This window comes from Falco peregrinus, chromosome Z (assembly GCF_023634155.1).
Source record: "Falco peregrinus isolate bFalPer1 chromosome Z, bFalPer1.pri, whole genome shotgun sequence".
Taxonomy (NCBI): domain Eukaryota; kingdom Metazoa; phylum Chordata; class Aves; order Falconiformes; family Falconidae; genus Falco; species Falco peregrinus.
In genome coordinates, this window is record NC_073739.1 from 83,806,472 (window position 1) to 83,822,328 (window position 15,857).

The window sequence follows — 15,857 nt, forward strand, 5'->3', positions numbered from 1 at the left end:
GGCATCTGGGCAATTGCAGGTGGAGAAGGACCTCTTAGATCCTCCTCGTTCTCTTTTGATGCTTTTATTTCTGTAATATCTGAGAATGCCCGTGGCAGGGGGTTGGAACTAGATGATCTTTAAGGTGCCTTCCAGCCCAAGCCCTTCCATGATTCTGTGATTGCACGTTACTGAATTCACTTCCACGTTGACTCCTGTCTCAAGCCAAGTGATTTCGGAGCGTTTTTAACTGCCTGCCTGAGGAATGCTGTATGTTACCATTCATGTCATTTAAAAAAAAAATAAAAAAAGCAATGAAAAATAAGCATGATTATTTCATTGTGCAGACGGGAAAAGACTGGAGCGGTGGAAGAGAGATGCTCTAATTTGTGCTGAAAATCTTGTGGAGGTAGCAGTTAAACCCGCGACACCTATAATCCAGGCAAAATGCCTTTATTACTGGGAGGTCCGGTATCTTCTTTTTTTTTTTTTTTTTTCCCCTTTCAAAGCCATTCCCATCATGTACCAGCTTTGAAAGCCTTGTGCCTTTAGGAGGAGTTGCTGTAGGAAAGTTTGATGTTTGATTTCATTTTGGGGAGTAAAAAGCTTAAGCTGGCAGGCTGCTGCCTGGTGATGGCTTTGCTCCAGGTGGATAGCAGGGGGTTTGGTAGGTGATCCACGGGTGTTTTAATCAACTGTGATGAATCTGCATTTATAAAGCACACCATGATGATGCTTCATGGCTGCCCTTGCAATGGCAAGGTCCTAAAGCTTCTCACCGACTAAACGTTTTTAGATTAAACCCTGCTTTGCGGATGGCATTATTATTTTTTTTTTTTTTTCCTGGATTTTTTTCCTCTGGTGCTTGGTACCAGAGCGGACGAACCTCGGCACTGCTGTGAACACACTGGGATTCACAATTCTCTGTGTTCAGGTGAGGAGGAAAGGTGCAGGCAGATTCACCTCAAAGCATCCCTTCCAGCTACGCATGGCTGCCCTGAAACTTCACCCTCACGTCACTAATATTGATAAATAATCTGCTAAACGGATCAGGTAACACGTGCCACCTTCTGCCAAAACTTTGAGTAACGGTGAAAACTAAAGTACAATTTAACAAAAGAACGAATGTGCCTGGTGGGTGCCTGGGGTGCAGAAAAGAACTATTTTTTGCGTAGTATTTGTGAAGAATTAGGTGCCTGAGGAATAGAATTAAAATTAAAAACAAGAATTGAAAATACCGAGCCAATAGGCACCTCATTTAGCCATGTTTGGGGAGATGCTGTGGAGAAAAGAGTGATGCTGCAGCATTGTGTGTCTTTGATGGACTCGGGATGCTTAGCTTGGAATGATTGTTGTTATTTTTAAATCAGCTATAAAATACTTTTTGACATAGACACTTTTGTCCTGTTTCCCCCCCCCCCCCCCCTCTGAAAGCAAAGGGTTCAGCCCAAATATTAAAGGCAGCAGGACAGTTTTAAGTCCTTCTGGCCTGGGCCAGGTGTGGTGAGGAGGCTGCATCCCTGGAGGAGCTGCCAAGGGGTCCGTGAGCTGAAGCTTCACATGAAGGACCACAGCAGGGCTTGGAGGCTCGTGCATGTCCATTGGCAAAGCCTTAAGGAGGTTGAATAGCAGCAATGAGTAGGTGTTTGGGACAGCTCAGAGATTGTACTTCAGCGTTTGGATAACAGTTGGCTGAAGACCTTTGAAGGTCTCGTTGGTGCTAGCTGTTGGACTTGCGTGGCTACATGCTGCTGTGCATGTCACTTGATGGAAAAGAGAAGCTGAGAGGTGGGTCTTGATGAACATCTCTAAGCGTGGGCAAACTTTGGAAGTACGTTGTCTGCCTCCCTGAAAAGTCCACCCAACACCAGAGTGCCGAAATCTCAAATGTGGCAGCAAGGGGTGGTCCCCTGGGTAGGTGCTCCAAGCTTATGCTGTTTCGGGGTGCTCTACGAAATCAAAGGTGCAGGGGTGCAATCTTGATTCACGTATAACCTCAGTACTAAAAATGAGAAGAGAGTCCAAAATCAAAAGGCAGAAAGTTTGCTTGAGACTAAGCTGAGATGTACCATAATGTTTCTTAAAATAAATGGTTATTTCTCAGCATGAGAACATCTCAGTTTGTCATGCTTCCAAAATTTTTCCTTTTTTTTTTTTTTTTTTTTTTTTTCCCCTTAGCAAAAGCTATTCTTCAGGTTTGCTTCATTAATGGCTTGTTTGAAAATCTTCAGAGCTCAGGTTTACAGGAAGTTGCTAAAACCAATAACAATAAATAAGCCCCGCTTATTTTTAACAGAGCATGCTGTTGCAGGGGAGCTGATGGTTACAGGGAAGAAGGAGAGGACAAGAAGCTGATCAGCAACAGTGGGAAATCGTTGACCTTCCAGCTGCTCATCCTGGCGTTCCTAGAAGCAGCTGCTGCACCGGAGTTGTGCTTGCAAAAATAATGAAGGTGCTCACGCTCGCCTGCTGCATCTTGAGCACACTGATGATGACAACATTTATGGTGGCTGTTTAACACTGTCACTATTTGCCCATGAAATACCTTCCCAAATCCCTCAGCTGCTTTAAAAAAAAATATCTTTATAGTTTATTCCTGCTTTTTCTGGAGGCAGCAGCTATTGTTCGGTGGGTCGGAGACGGCTGACTAGATTAACTGACCAGCATTTCCTCAGGGAGCATTTGCGGGTGATTGAATTTCTTGCAATCAACAGCCCGTTGCCCCTCTCCCCCCCCACCCCCATTTTTCTTGGTGACTAATTGATGATGACAGATGTCACCTGTGCAGTGACACCAGCCCTGCCTTCACAGCTCCGAGGGGGAGAGTGATAGCGCTTCTCCGAATGTAAGAGCTCTCACTGGTGGGTTTGCCTAATTTTTTTTTTTTTTTTTTTTTTTTTACGGTGTCAGTTAATGAGATCTCTTCACTGTATGAACATAAGCAACCATTAAGCCTCTATCTGCCATGGAATTCTCTATCTGCCATGGAATTTTTTTTTTTTCTGGGACGTGTGAATAGCAGTTTTCTCTGCTGTAAAAGGAAAGACGTGGAGTATGATGTACGGACAGATGTGCGTACAGGTGTTGCTTGCTTACACATGCACGGGAAGAGAGAAGTGTGTGCACGTACTAGCCTGAGTCTCCCCTTGGAGAGCTGCTGGCCAAGCTGTGTCCAAAACAAGCTCAGGTAGGAAACCAGAAATACCCCAGATTTTACTGCAGTAAAGAAACGCTATGAAAGGCATTTGGATCATTATAGGTGACTTTTTAAAATAAAATGGCGAGTAGTGGCCATGCCTGCACTGGGTGCTGTTGCAGTGCTGGGTGTGGATGGAGTGTGTGTCCATGGATGGCTGCAGCTGCCAGCCTGAGGAGCACCAGCTCTCCAAAAATAAGTGGAACCGCTAAAACGTCTCCTTTTCCAGCAGGTCATACCTGGAGTTTCCTCTGGTGCTACTCAGCTCTTTACCCAGCATCCTTTCACCTTGGTCAGCAGGACTTTATCTGTATTGCCTTGACCCAGACTGGTTTTTTTTTGCATTGAGTAACCCTTAGGTGACCATAGTTAATGATCCAAGACAAATAAAACAACTTTGCTTCCGACTCTGACCAAGCAGCTTTACTGTGACGATACAACTGGTGTCATCCCCGTAGATGCTCTCCTCCTTTCGGCCCCTGCGCCAAGCTTTGCCTCGCCTGGCCTGCCTACCTCCTGCTACAGGGTCTAGCTTCCTTCGTTCCCCAAAGGGGACACAGTTGTACGAGGTGTTGTTTTGCACCTTTAGCAGCAGATAAGCGCCTGGGTTACACCTTCCTTAAACTACCTTTAGTATAACCATCAGGAAGATCTGCCCTGGATTAATTTGAATTATGGGGTCTTGGAGTTCTGCCTGAATTGCCAAGTAAGCGCAGACAGCGCATCTTTTGGCTCTTATTAGGGAATCCAGTCAATTTATATTTTAACCAGTGTTATTCCTTTGGTAGTTATTGTAGCCTTTCCTCCACCTGACCTCACCTGTTTGTCTCCCTGGTGGGCTCTTCCCTGGACTTTCCTCCTGGCCTCTCCTCTTGCCCCCACTCCTTTACACCTCAACCGTCAGACCTTAGCGTGGGCATCCCATTACCCTCCTGCTTATCCTGCTCTTGTCTTTGTAGGCTTTGCCACCCCTTTAGGGGCTCTCCCCTGTGGAAAAAGAGGGGAAAAGGAAAGCTGTTTGCTCTTCTCTGGTAGGAGTGGAGGTGAGATGTGGTGGTCTTCATAGAATCACTTAGGTTGGGAAAGATGTTTAAGATCATCAGGCCCAACCCTTAACCCATCACTGCCAAGGCCACCGCTAAGCCCTGGCCGCGAGCGCCACAGCTACAGATGTTATAAATCCCCCCAGGGCGGGTGCCGCCAGCCCCCCGGGCAGCCTGTGCCAGCCTTGGCCACCCTTTCCGTGACGGGATTTTCCCTCATTCCCAACCCAACCCTCCCCCGGCACAAGGTGAGGCCGTTCCCTCTCGTCCTGTCGCCTGTTCCCTGGGAGAAGAGCCCGACCCCCCTGGCTCCAGCCCCTCTCAGGGGGTTGTAGAGAAAAGGGTCTTTTGGTGGTTGCAGCTGCGGAGCCTGGTGCTCCATCCTGGGGGCCAGGTCCCAGTGCTCCTCCTTGGGCATGAGCAGCAGCACCTCCCTACTGTGAGCAGCGTGTAGGAGGAGATACACTGACTTGTTTTACGGGGCGGGGGGCGGGGGGGGGGGGCGTGTCCCTGGTTACTACTCTCAGATCACGCCGTTTAGCGGATAACTAGCTTCCTTCCTCCCCCTCTCTCAACTCAGCAATTAAGCTGGAATCCTTCTGCACATTTCTGTTGCCTGAATTTGGGAAAATGAGGCTGGAGAGAAAAGAGCAGCACTAGCGTGTGTTTAGCTGCTGACATGCTGGTGGGGGCATAGGGTGGCACTATCAGAATCCCCCCACCCCATCCCTGCAAGGTTTTTGTATTTCAGATACATACATGCTGCTTCCAAAGCGCTATGGGCCTAATCCTGCGAGGTGCTGAGTTGGGAGCAAATTCCTCGTATGGTAACGTCTCAGGCATTGTTGACACACATGAACATCAGTGATTTATCGCCAGGTTCGTAATGTCATAAAAGAGGCATAATAAAAATCAGTACTGCATGACTTGTTTCCGAGAACATCATTATGGCACCGAGTCGTAATGAATTACTGCACGAGGAGCCAGAAGGGAGGATGGATGCATGGATGGCAACGAGGACAGAGCTTTTCTTTGCTTAAATTAGTATCGCTGCATATGGACTGAGAACCTCTAAACATATGTCGGCATCCCCCGCCATCCCGGCGCGTGCTCCGTGGCGCTGGTGAAATGTGGGTGGGTGCGCTGGTGTCCGCGCTGTGCCAACGGGATCGCTGCTGGCGCTCGGAGCAGGGCTTGGAGCAGGAAAGGCCAAGTGGTGGAAACGATCCCCAGGAAAGGTAATAGGAGTTGCTTGTGCAGAAAAGAGCTTTTTGTTTGAGCATAAGTCATGAGTTACCAGTAACTTGTCTGATCTGATACTTATTTGGGGCAGTAAATTGCACTTCTTTCATATCTCCATAAAGGTAGTCTGATAGATGTCTCATTTCTTTATGGATCTGATGGAAAGTCTGCTTTTTTCCTAGCTGTTGGAATCAAGACCAGAATTTGTTTGTGTAATGATCAGACCAAACAACTGTGATCCATTTGGTTCTTGTTCCTCTGTTTCACTGATTCTCACCCATTTAATCCCTTAACGTGGGACGGTGAGAGCTCCTGGATCCACACCCCGGGGCTTTACCTGGGAACATCTTCCCGCTGCAGGTTAGCGTTGGGTTTTAGGGGTGGCATGGAGGCTGGGCGATGAAATCCATCGTTTCATCATGAAATTCCAGGTGACATTTTTACCCACCCACGTGAAGTGCAGGATTTTTCCTTGTGTTCCTTTCTCAAGGCACGTACCAGATAGCTTCAGGGGGTGGTGCCTCCAGACAGAGGGGCTTTGGGGTGAGACCACCTTCTTCAGTGGCACAAACCCTCCATCCTTGGCTGTCTTCCCTGATCTGGAGGAAAACAGCTGCAGGTTACTGTCCCGACTTGCTTACAGCTGTATCTGGAACGTGTGCGGTGTGGATTGCGTTTCTATTCTGAGTTCATCAAAATTGAAAAGTAACACTGTGTAAAAACACAGCTCCTCTCATCCACGAGTCCCCAGTGCAGTCTGTTAAATTAGAAACAATTACTGATGTGTTACGAATTTACTATAATGTCAGATTGGTATTTGTGTGATAGCCAGTGCAAAGTAAAACTGGGCTACACCTCAACTTTGTTTAGAGCTGTTCTGTTTCTTGCTCTCATGTGCATGACTATTGATTTATTTTTTATTAAAGAACATACATAAAATAATTTAATCCCTTTTTTAAAAACCTAATAAAAATTGTATTTTTTTTTTCCCCTGCTAGCCATGCGGGTGACTGCCGTGGGTCTGTAACCATCCTTTGCCAGCCCCTCAGCTTCCCCGGCTGCCCTCTGTTCTGCCTTTAATGGCTTAGCCCCATTCAAATAAAATGGCATGCAGTAAAATGAAATGAGAATGATTATTCCAAATTTTTCTCCTTTTTTAAAAAAATGACAAATGCACCAAATTTGACATCTCTTCTGACCGTCTAAGGATACTTCAGTGAAAGAGTGCCCCGCTTGTTGGTGTGCTGGGTGTTACATATGCAGCGTCCCTTGAGTTACAGATATTTCTCCAGTGAGGTGCTTTGTTGTGGTTTTTTTTCTCACTTACAACTTTCACAGTTTACTCGGGAGAAGGTGTCAGACAGGTCAAAAAAATGTTCTGAATAATAACAAATAAAAAAAGACCCAGTTCTCTGAATGCAGGAGTGTAACAAAGGGGCAGATTGACCAGGCAGTGGCTGTACTGAGCGACACCAGGCAATAAGCACTATTTGATGTTATTTCTGGAATTAAAATTCTGAGTAAATTGCTTTTTCTTTTAACGCTGAAGATTTGCAGATGAGAACAGAGTCATGTTCTTGGGTCATCCTTGAAATTCATGCTGTACAAATAGCTGGTGTAAAGTGCTAAACCCAAGGAAAACGTTGTGTGGGAGAGCAGGGAAGAGGCTTGAATTAATCCAAAAGATTTCTATTTTAACTTGAATAAAATATTTTATTTTTTTCTGAAATTAAATGCTTAACTCTAAAGCCTGGATGTTCCTTTTATGTTTAAATATATTCAGTGAAGTTTTCAAAAGTCTTTTAAAACCACAATAGATTAAAAGTTCATGTGCATATTAAAAAAAAATCCAAATCAAGGAATTGAAATAGTTGTTAGAAGGCATAAAAAATATTTTGAGGTAGTGTCTTGGCTGAAAACTTTCATTTGATATCTTGAAATGTCATTTTTGGCATCAGGGTATGTGGGATATTTAAGGCAAGTGTGATTTGCATCAGGAAGCTGAAGATTGTAAGTGCGATAGTTTTCTTATTTTTGCTGAAAAAGTAGAGTTTCAAATCTTATTGGCAAGCTCTAATTTGACAGTATTTTAAAAGTATGGATAGCCTATTGTAGATGTTCGCCTTTTAACACCCCCTAAGTGCAAAACAGTACCAATTGCTTGAATAGTCTTTGCTTAGGTTATAATTTTTTTAAAAAAAACCCAACCACTAAATGGATAAAGTCATGAACATGAATTTCTGTGAAATATAGACAGTTCCTATATGGAGCCAAATCTTTTCCTATATTCATTTATCCCCTTGAAAAATGGTTATAACTATTAATTTAGGCATGTGTCAACATGGTGTATGCATATAACAGCCTTCAGTGTTTTATGTTAGTTTAGCGTGAGTAACAAAACCCATGCAGATTTTCATTGCTTGAAAAGTGGAAAAGCCCAGTTTGTGTTTTCCAGTTCAGAACTGGGACCTCAGTGCAGATTTCCAGGGTGGCTTTGAGATCACTATTACTGGCACCGAAGAGCAGCGGTTTCTGTATGCACAGTAACCTCTCAACTTACTTTTCATCTTAAACTTACAGCTTCTTTCCTCAAACTTTCCTTAAACTTCCTTCCCTTTTCTGTCAGCTTGGTAAATATGTTTAAAAAAAACCAACAAAAACCAAAAAAAACCAAAAAAGACAAACGGATTTTTAGTACAGGGGGACAGAAGTAGTGCTGAGGTCTCTGTGTGTTTATATACACACACACAGTCCCTGTGAGCACTCAAATGAGAATATGAGATGGTTTAAAACTTGATTTTAGAGGATTTGCACCCCTGTCCTTGTACGAGGAGCAACTCATGAATAAACCTCTGTGATCTATTCCCACCTCTGCTTAGCAGTACTGACGTTGTATCTTCTTGGTACCAAATCCCTTGGGGGACATAATTACAAGAGGGTTTGAATTTGGGGGTTTTTTTTCATACATTCACCATCTCTTCGTGTATATCCGATACAAGCTTTTGCTGTCCTCTACAAACACCATTTAAAGGGTAGGCAGCTGCTGCTAACAGGATATCCTCCCTTGCCCTACCTGTACATATATGTTAAAAAAACCCCAAAACCAAAAACAAACAACCCGTAAAAACAAAACCTACCTGTGAAAAGTATTAAAAAACCATCCTGTCTCTTTGAGCCAGGTCTGGTTATTTTTTTATAACTCGATAAAAATAACTTTATATATATAATATATATTTATATATTATAACATATAGATGTAAAATATATATTAAAAATAAAAACAATTCAAAAAAGAAACTCAATAAAAATAGCAGGTCCTGTTATTTTTAATTACAAACGGCCCATGGCCACCGTGCGTGGGGAGCAGTGATGAAGGGGGATGTCACATGTGGTGTTTTGCCCTTAGTTGTTTTAAAACCCCGTAACTAGTTGGCCATGTGCATGTTTTATATCTGGGCTGGGTTTTACCAGTCAAGCCTGTACATGGACACCTACAGCAGGTGTGTTTCTATGTTTTTGAAGACCGTTTGCTTTAGGAGTGGAAGGCTGGGTCCTACTGGCAAAATAATAATAATGTCACAGAACCCACAGCTGGTTCGGGGTTGTAAAAAAAATGAGGAATTTGGGATGCTTGCTTTGGCTTCCTGAATGGTAACACTAGGATCAGTTCCTCTCAGGTCTATACTCAGACTTCTGTTGATTGTACCATTGTTTCCACATGGGGAAAATGAACTGGCGGGGTTTTGTGCTGGTTTTGTACAGAGGTAGGTGATTATTCATGCTGCCACGAGAGTGGAGAGAGATGCACTTCGCCAGGAGTTAATATAAACCACATCAGGCTCAAATCAGAGCCTGTCAGACTCTCATGAAGATGGTTTAACCACTGGTGGATTGATCTTGTGTAGTCGTATGAAAGATTGAAGGATTTCAGATATTACTTGCTGAGATAATTTCAGGTTATATGTCTCTCTATATTGTACTATTGCACTGTATATGTTTGCTATTCACTGCTAGCAACAGTAAAAGTGAAATTGCTTTTGTCAGTGATAGCTCTACTAAGTTTTCTGAAAGCCAGCGTAAAACAGATGCTTAGTGGAGCTTCGGTCCCAACCTTGCTGCTTTTCACCTCAGCTTTTTGCTATTCTTTTCATAAGCTGGCCCTGAGCCTGTCAGCTGCTGCTGCTTCCACGGGCAGGAGGTCGCGGAGTGTGTGGCTTCACCTCCACATTTTAGATACTCACTCAGTATCTAAAGGAGATACAACTGCTTGGTAGTTTGAGTAGCTCTCTGGGCTCGATCAGCAGTGTCAGGTAGGATGGCCTCCTTTCCTGAGCGGGTGAGGGGGTAGGCACCCATATATACGTAGACACATACATGTAGTCACCTAAATACCCGTGCCTGAGCTTGGGGCTGACAGCAGCACCGGTTTCTCCGTACTAAACAGGTTGCAGTGGAAAAGAGGTGCCAGACTGCCATGCTCCACCAGGAGGATGGGGATTCGGTGGAGGAACCACGGAGCAGGGTGTTTTGTGGGAGAGCTGAGCTTCTACAAACCCTCAGGTGCCGAAACAGTTAATTTAATGATAAACCAGGGAGTTTTCCAAATTGCTTTGTTTGGCTTAAGTACCAGAACTCAAAGCCTCTTAGGTTTCTCAGTGTATTATTTTTTTTCCCCCCAATCTCGCCCTTGGTACTTCTCTAGAGATGTTTACCTACCACCGGCCCTTGTTAGAAGAAGACAACACACTTAACGCTTATAATACAAGAGTCAACATATAGAATAGACCAGGAGCCCAAATGTGCTCACTCTGACCGTTAAGCGAAATAGTCACGTCATCGTAATATAAATGTACACGGAGTTATTCTTTCGCGTTGTGTTTGCACATTATTTAGATCAGTGGCCCATGACTAAGGATGCTAAACACAACCTCAGTGTGAATAATGGATCAGAACTGTGCAGCCAAAAGAGCCGAGACCAGGGCTTAATATTTTCTTTCAACACATCATTACTCTGGAAATGCCATTGGGAAATTCCTTAATTCCCACTGGTTTTGGATTGAGCACAATAAGTAAGAGGTAATGATATTTGTTGTTAATGATAGCAATGTTAATGGCTTTTAATAATAATAATTTAGCGGTAATATAAAGGAACACAAGGCTAGTATCCAGTGAACATCATGCTTTTTACACAAAGCTATTCTTCATAAGCTGTTTAGATATTGCAATGCTCTTAATGATCTCACGGTAAATTAATGCTGCTAATATAGCTCACAGTTATAGGCATAGAGACTGACCAAAAAAGATTTGCAGTAAGGAAAAAAATAAATTGTTTTGATACCAGTGGTGAAAAACCTGCGTTTTGGGTCCAGTGTGGCCCATGAAATTGGACCTTCTTCATCGTGTTTGCCCTCGGAGGGGATTAGGTGACTGTGGGTGCTCCATAAGGTGCATGTGCTAAATCCGGAGGCAGCCGATCACTTAAAGTATTGTTAAAAACTGGTTTTGATTTATTAATTCCTGTTGGCAGGCCAGCTTTCACATGGATTTGGTGAGCAACAGCCAAACCCTCAAACTCTATAAAGAGGTGCTGCTCTAAAAGGAATTTTACTACTTGAATCTGCAGTTCAGGCATTTCTGGGTTTTGCACATAGACTGAACACTTTTCTGTGAGGAATGGCATTAATATGAAGTTTCACTGGGGTTTTGGTTTTTTTTTCTTTCCATTTCATCTCACTACATTGCAATGATCTAATAACTCATGTGCTGAAGCAACCTACTTAGCTTCTGCTCTTCCCAAGCGCATCAGTTTGTAGGCGTCAGGCTTTGAGTGGTGGGTTATCGCGTGTTTATGAGGTTAAATACTACTGCTGCTTGGGGCACAAGAGACAAAAGCAGTGAGATGGGAGCGAATGGAGGAAGGTATCGTACTGATCACTGCTACAAGACATAATTTCCAGGATTCTGAGGAAGTAGCCTACTCCAGTCTTGCGTGTTGCTGTTGATATTAGAGAATGGTTCAGGACGGTGTACTTTAAGGTGTGATTTTACTGTTAGTTTTGTTTTGTTTTTTTTTTGTTGTTGTTGTTTTTCTCTCTCCTTCATCCCCTCTCATTTTATTCACGTTTCTTCCATGCCACCTTGGTCCTTTGTTCCGTGACACCTCTCAGCCGTGGCCACCACGGCACCTCCCACCCACCCTGCCACCCCCGTGCCGTTGGCCTCTCTGACTGACTCCTCTCCTTCCCCTCCAGCTGTCCCAAGTTCCAGTGTCCTCCCCTCTGCCCCTCGAGATGTGGTCCCTGTGTTGGTCTCCAGCCGATTTGTCCGTCTCAGCTGGCGTCCCCCTGCAGAAGCCCGAGGCAGCGTCCAGACCTACACCGTCTTCTTCTCCAGGGATGGCGTCAACAGGTAGGTGCCAACCTCTGGTGGAGACCCAACCTCCACGGGTCTCTTCTGGATGGGGGGATAGTCAGTCCTAAGAGGGCCTGAAGTCTTTAAGGGTATCTTACAAATGGTTCTCCATCTTGTGGAGTTCTCCCTGTGGTAAGTGCGAAGCTAGAAATGTCCTTGGTGTATTTTTGTAGCCACCATCTCCCCGGTTCTGTAACAGTGCTCATTGTCTTGGTATGAAGGACCGTTTGCGTTGACAGTGGTGTCTCTGGATCTTACCTCCTCCAGCTATTACTCAACTGTCTAACATCAAATAAAGTATCATTAGCTCCATGTTTTACCTTTTATCTTCCTGTGAAGACCCCAGCTCAAATATTCTTTGCCTTGCCGGCGGGGGTGAATGTGTTGAGCCCTGGTCATCTGGAGAGGAGGAGGAGGAGGAGGAGGAGGAGGAGGACTGCTTCTAGAGCGGGGCAGTTGGTGTAGGACCTTGAAAACAGCCAGGAAGCGGGTTGTGAGGATTTTACGTGCTTGCAAATACCGTGGACCAGCCTGGGCTGTTCTGGCCACGTGGATTATAGCTGCACAGCAGATAGGTCTTTTGTGATAATGGCACGATAGGTGGTTTGGTGTTTGCGTGATTCCTCATATGCGTTCATTTCACCCTGGAAAAGGTATTGCACATTGAGTTGGGTTTTATTTTCCTAACTTCATTCATGGGTTTATGCCCAAGAAAAATCTTGTGGTTTTCTCTTGCGGTACATCGTTACGAAGAACTCACTTCAAGTGTTCTGTCCTGTATTCACTGCTCTCAGGATACGCTTCAGCTGCCAGCTGGTGACTAGTACTGGTGTGTGCACTGATGGCAGCTCAGCTTCTGAGGGGACCTGGATAGGAATCTGTATTTAATTGAAGAACAACTGGACATGCTTTGGAGTCATGAGAGCTAAAGAAGTGGGATTCCACAGTTATCAAAGTGAGCTCCCCTCCGCCGCAGTGTGGGCTTATCCTTCATCCAAAGGGCTCAGTCTCACAGGCAAAATTTTCTGCCCCAGCCTGGACAGCTGCAAGCTTCTGATCTCAATCTCCAACTAGGTTCAGCTTTCTTTTATAGCCACGTAGCCATTTCTTCACCGAAAGAGCTGTCAGGCACTGGCACAGGCTGCCCAGGGAGGTGCTGGAGGCACCAGCCCTGGAGGGATTTAAAAGACATGTAGATGTGGCGCTCAGGGCCGTGGGTTAGTGGTGGCTTTTGGCAGTGCTGGGTTAATGGTTGGACTTGATGACCTGAAAGGTCTTTTCCAACCGAAATGATTCTATGTATAAGTTTTTTTAATTTGTTTCAATGCTTGTATACATTGGTAGCTACAACAGTGGTACCTGCTGCAGGAGGCAGATGCTCCTAGATAGAGATGGGTATCCATCTGGTCCAGCTGAGCAGCCTGAAAGGGCACAACACCCAAAGGGCTTGGGAGGAGCATGAAACGCTCTCTCCCTCCATAAAAGAATGTTCTGAAAATACAAGTTGACATTTCTGAGGCTGGTGCCGGAGGCAAGCATCTGCTGCAGCAGGGTGTCACGTGTGGGCTGGATGGCATGTAGGCCAGTCTGCGGCGAAAACACGGGGTAGGAGCCAGGCTCGTTGGGTCATTTCACTGTCAGGAAGGGTCTGTTGAAGGTTGGGAGATACAAGTTGGCCCTGGAAAAGTAACCGGAGCAGAAAGGGCAACAGAAGGGTTCCTCAGGAAGTGAGGATGCTCAGCAGCATCCTTACCGCACCAGCATGGGTACCAAGCTGGGGCTGAATCACAGATATTTTTGCACACATGGGTCCTCCTGTCTGTCTGCTGCTGTTGCCACCAGTGATAACAGAACAGGTTCCCGTGCTCTGTGTGAGGGTTCTCACCCCCTTCACAAAGCGCTTTGAGATTTGTGGGTTGGCGTGAAGCGCCCGTGACATGGCCATACTGAGGGCGCTGGTGCAATCATATCTCATTTATATCTGGCTTAATATCATCAGAGCTGCCACATGCAACTGAGTTGAGTCATCTTCCAACTCAGCCTTTTAGTTTAGCAATAAGGAGGAAATACTAATGTTGTTGTACGAGGCCTTTAGCGGTGTTTCTGAGATTAAAAAGGATCTAAAAAGAGCTCACCCCTCATTGCCTTACACTTCCAAATAATTTTTCTTCCAGAATTTCCGTGGCGTTGCTCAAAGTCCCAAGTGCCAGAAGCATGCCTGAGTTCCGTTCCCAACAAGGTGCACGGCTTCTTAAAGAGTCTCCTGCAGGAGACTGAGGGCTCTGTGTTCACAGAACTAAACACATAAATAGAATAAAAATTCCACTTATGCTCCCTCCAGTGAGAGACTCATGATACCACCTGCAGTTGAAAACTTTGGAACGCTTTACCTGTCATTCTGCAAACTTTCAGCCAGACTGGGAGCTAAAATTAATGTCTAACTGGGAGCTAAAAGGGAATTTGTACATTGTTTCCACCTTACTCTTAACAAAAGAGCTCTTTTTCTGTTTTCAGAAATAAATATCGGGTTTGACATTAACCTCAGGGATACAAAGGGATTGTCAGAGAAATTACTGTCAGTCTGGGGTGAGGCCGCCTTCCTGGGTTGGAGGGCAGGCAGGATTCACGTGGCAGCTGGTGGCATCACGGAGGCCGATGTGACACACAAGGCACACAGCCGTGGCGGGGACCAGCCAGAAAAAAAGTCTCCCATTCTTTGAACTCTCTCGTAAGGGGTTTTCAGCCCAGCCCTATCAAAGAAACCCCTTTTGGAAGCAATTGCACTTCAGGCTTCTTGCCTTCTGATGGGATGCTCTTTAATCTCTCCGCTCGCTCAGCGAGGGATCCTGCGTGAGATCAAAGGGGTTTGCTTGCTGATAAGGATGATTGGGAAGAGCACTTACAAGTTAAAAGGCATTGGATAAAACGAACCTTAAATCTATTGGGTTCAATAAATAAACAGCCACGCGATACACCTGCTCTCAGGAAAGTTTCTGCTTGAGATAAAAGTACAGATTTAAAAGTGAGACGTTCTGTAACGTTTCCTGGTGACAGCAGGCTGTTAGTCGGAAAAATGAGCTGAAATAGTGTTTCACGTATAGGACCTGTAGTCGGTCTGTGACTCTTAATATGCTTTTGATTGTGTTTATTTTCTGTTAAATAGAGTGAGCTATAATGGCACGACAGAAATTTAATGCATACGTTTCGATGGAGATCACTCTTCAAGGGATTGACACGTACGTGCACACAAAGACCGTAAAAACCTGTCCTGCCACGTAGGAGAGGTGTTCCGGAAGGGAAAGGAGCTCATTTAGCTACAGACTCACTGAAAAAAAAACCCTATTCTGTATGCAAGTACTAAGGTCATATGAAAGATTAAAAAGACCAGGTTTACCAATGACAGGGGTAAATCCCTGCCTAGCTGCTTTATTTCCCATTTTCTGCTGGGATGCTGGGATGCTGCCCAGGTGCTGAGCTCTTGGAAGCGGGGCCATCCTTGAGGCAGCGAGGGCGGAGGTGCCACTTCATCTCCAACATCTCTCACATCCACGCAGTGTCATAACTTGTGTTTTTATTATTTATTTTAAAGCTAGAAGGTGGGCTTCAGGTGGGAAACGTTGGATCTGTCTCCATCTTTAGTCAACTTCTGGCCCAACACACGGCATTTATGCCTGAATGTTGCCCACACTGAATTGCAAAACTGATTTATTTTGTTGTTGTTGTTGAGCAATTTTTTTGTTTGTTTGTTTGCAAAACGGGCCGGATTCGACGTTTCACTCCCCAGGCAGGTTGAAATGTCACTCTGATGTTGCTGTTGAGAAGTGTGTGTTCTCTCCTCCATCTCCACTGGCTGGTTTCTCAGTGCTCAGCGTTGATTCACACCAGCATTTGATATTTATATGGGAGCACATTAGTCACCACAAAGACAGAGATGTTGTTTGTTTTGGCTGATTTGCTCTTGATCTCTCTAAACCAAAAAAACCCAA

The 15,857-nt window shown here is 44.9% G+C and overlaps 1 protein-coding gene across 1 annotated transcript in view; it reads left to right on the forward strand.

Moving 5' to 3' along the window:
* The window catches only part of DCC (DCC netrin 1 receptor), a 558,365-nt gene that overhangs the window by 370,068 nt on the left and 172,440 nt on the right, over window positions 1-15,857 (forward strand). Inside the window, exon 8 of the mRNA XM_055791107.1 lies at window positions 11,712-11,868. Within this exon, the coding sequence (XP_055647082.1) occupies window positions 11,712-11,868 (157 nt within the window). The remainder of the gene's footprint in view (window positions 1-11,711; window positions 11,869-15,857) is intronic.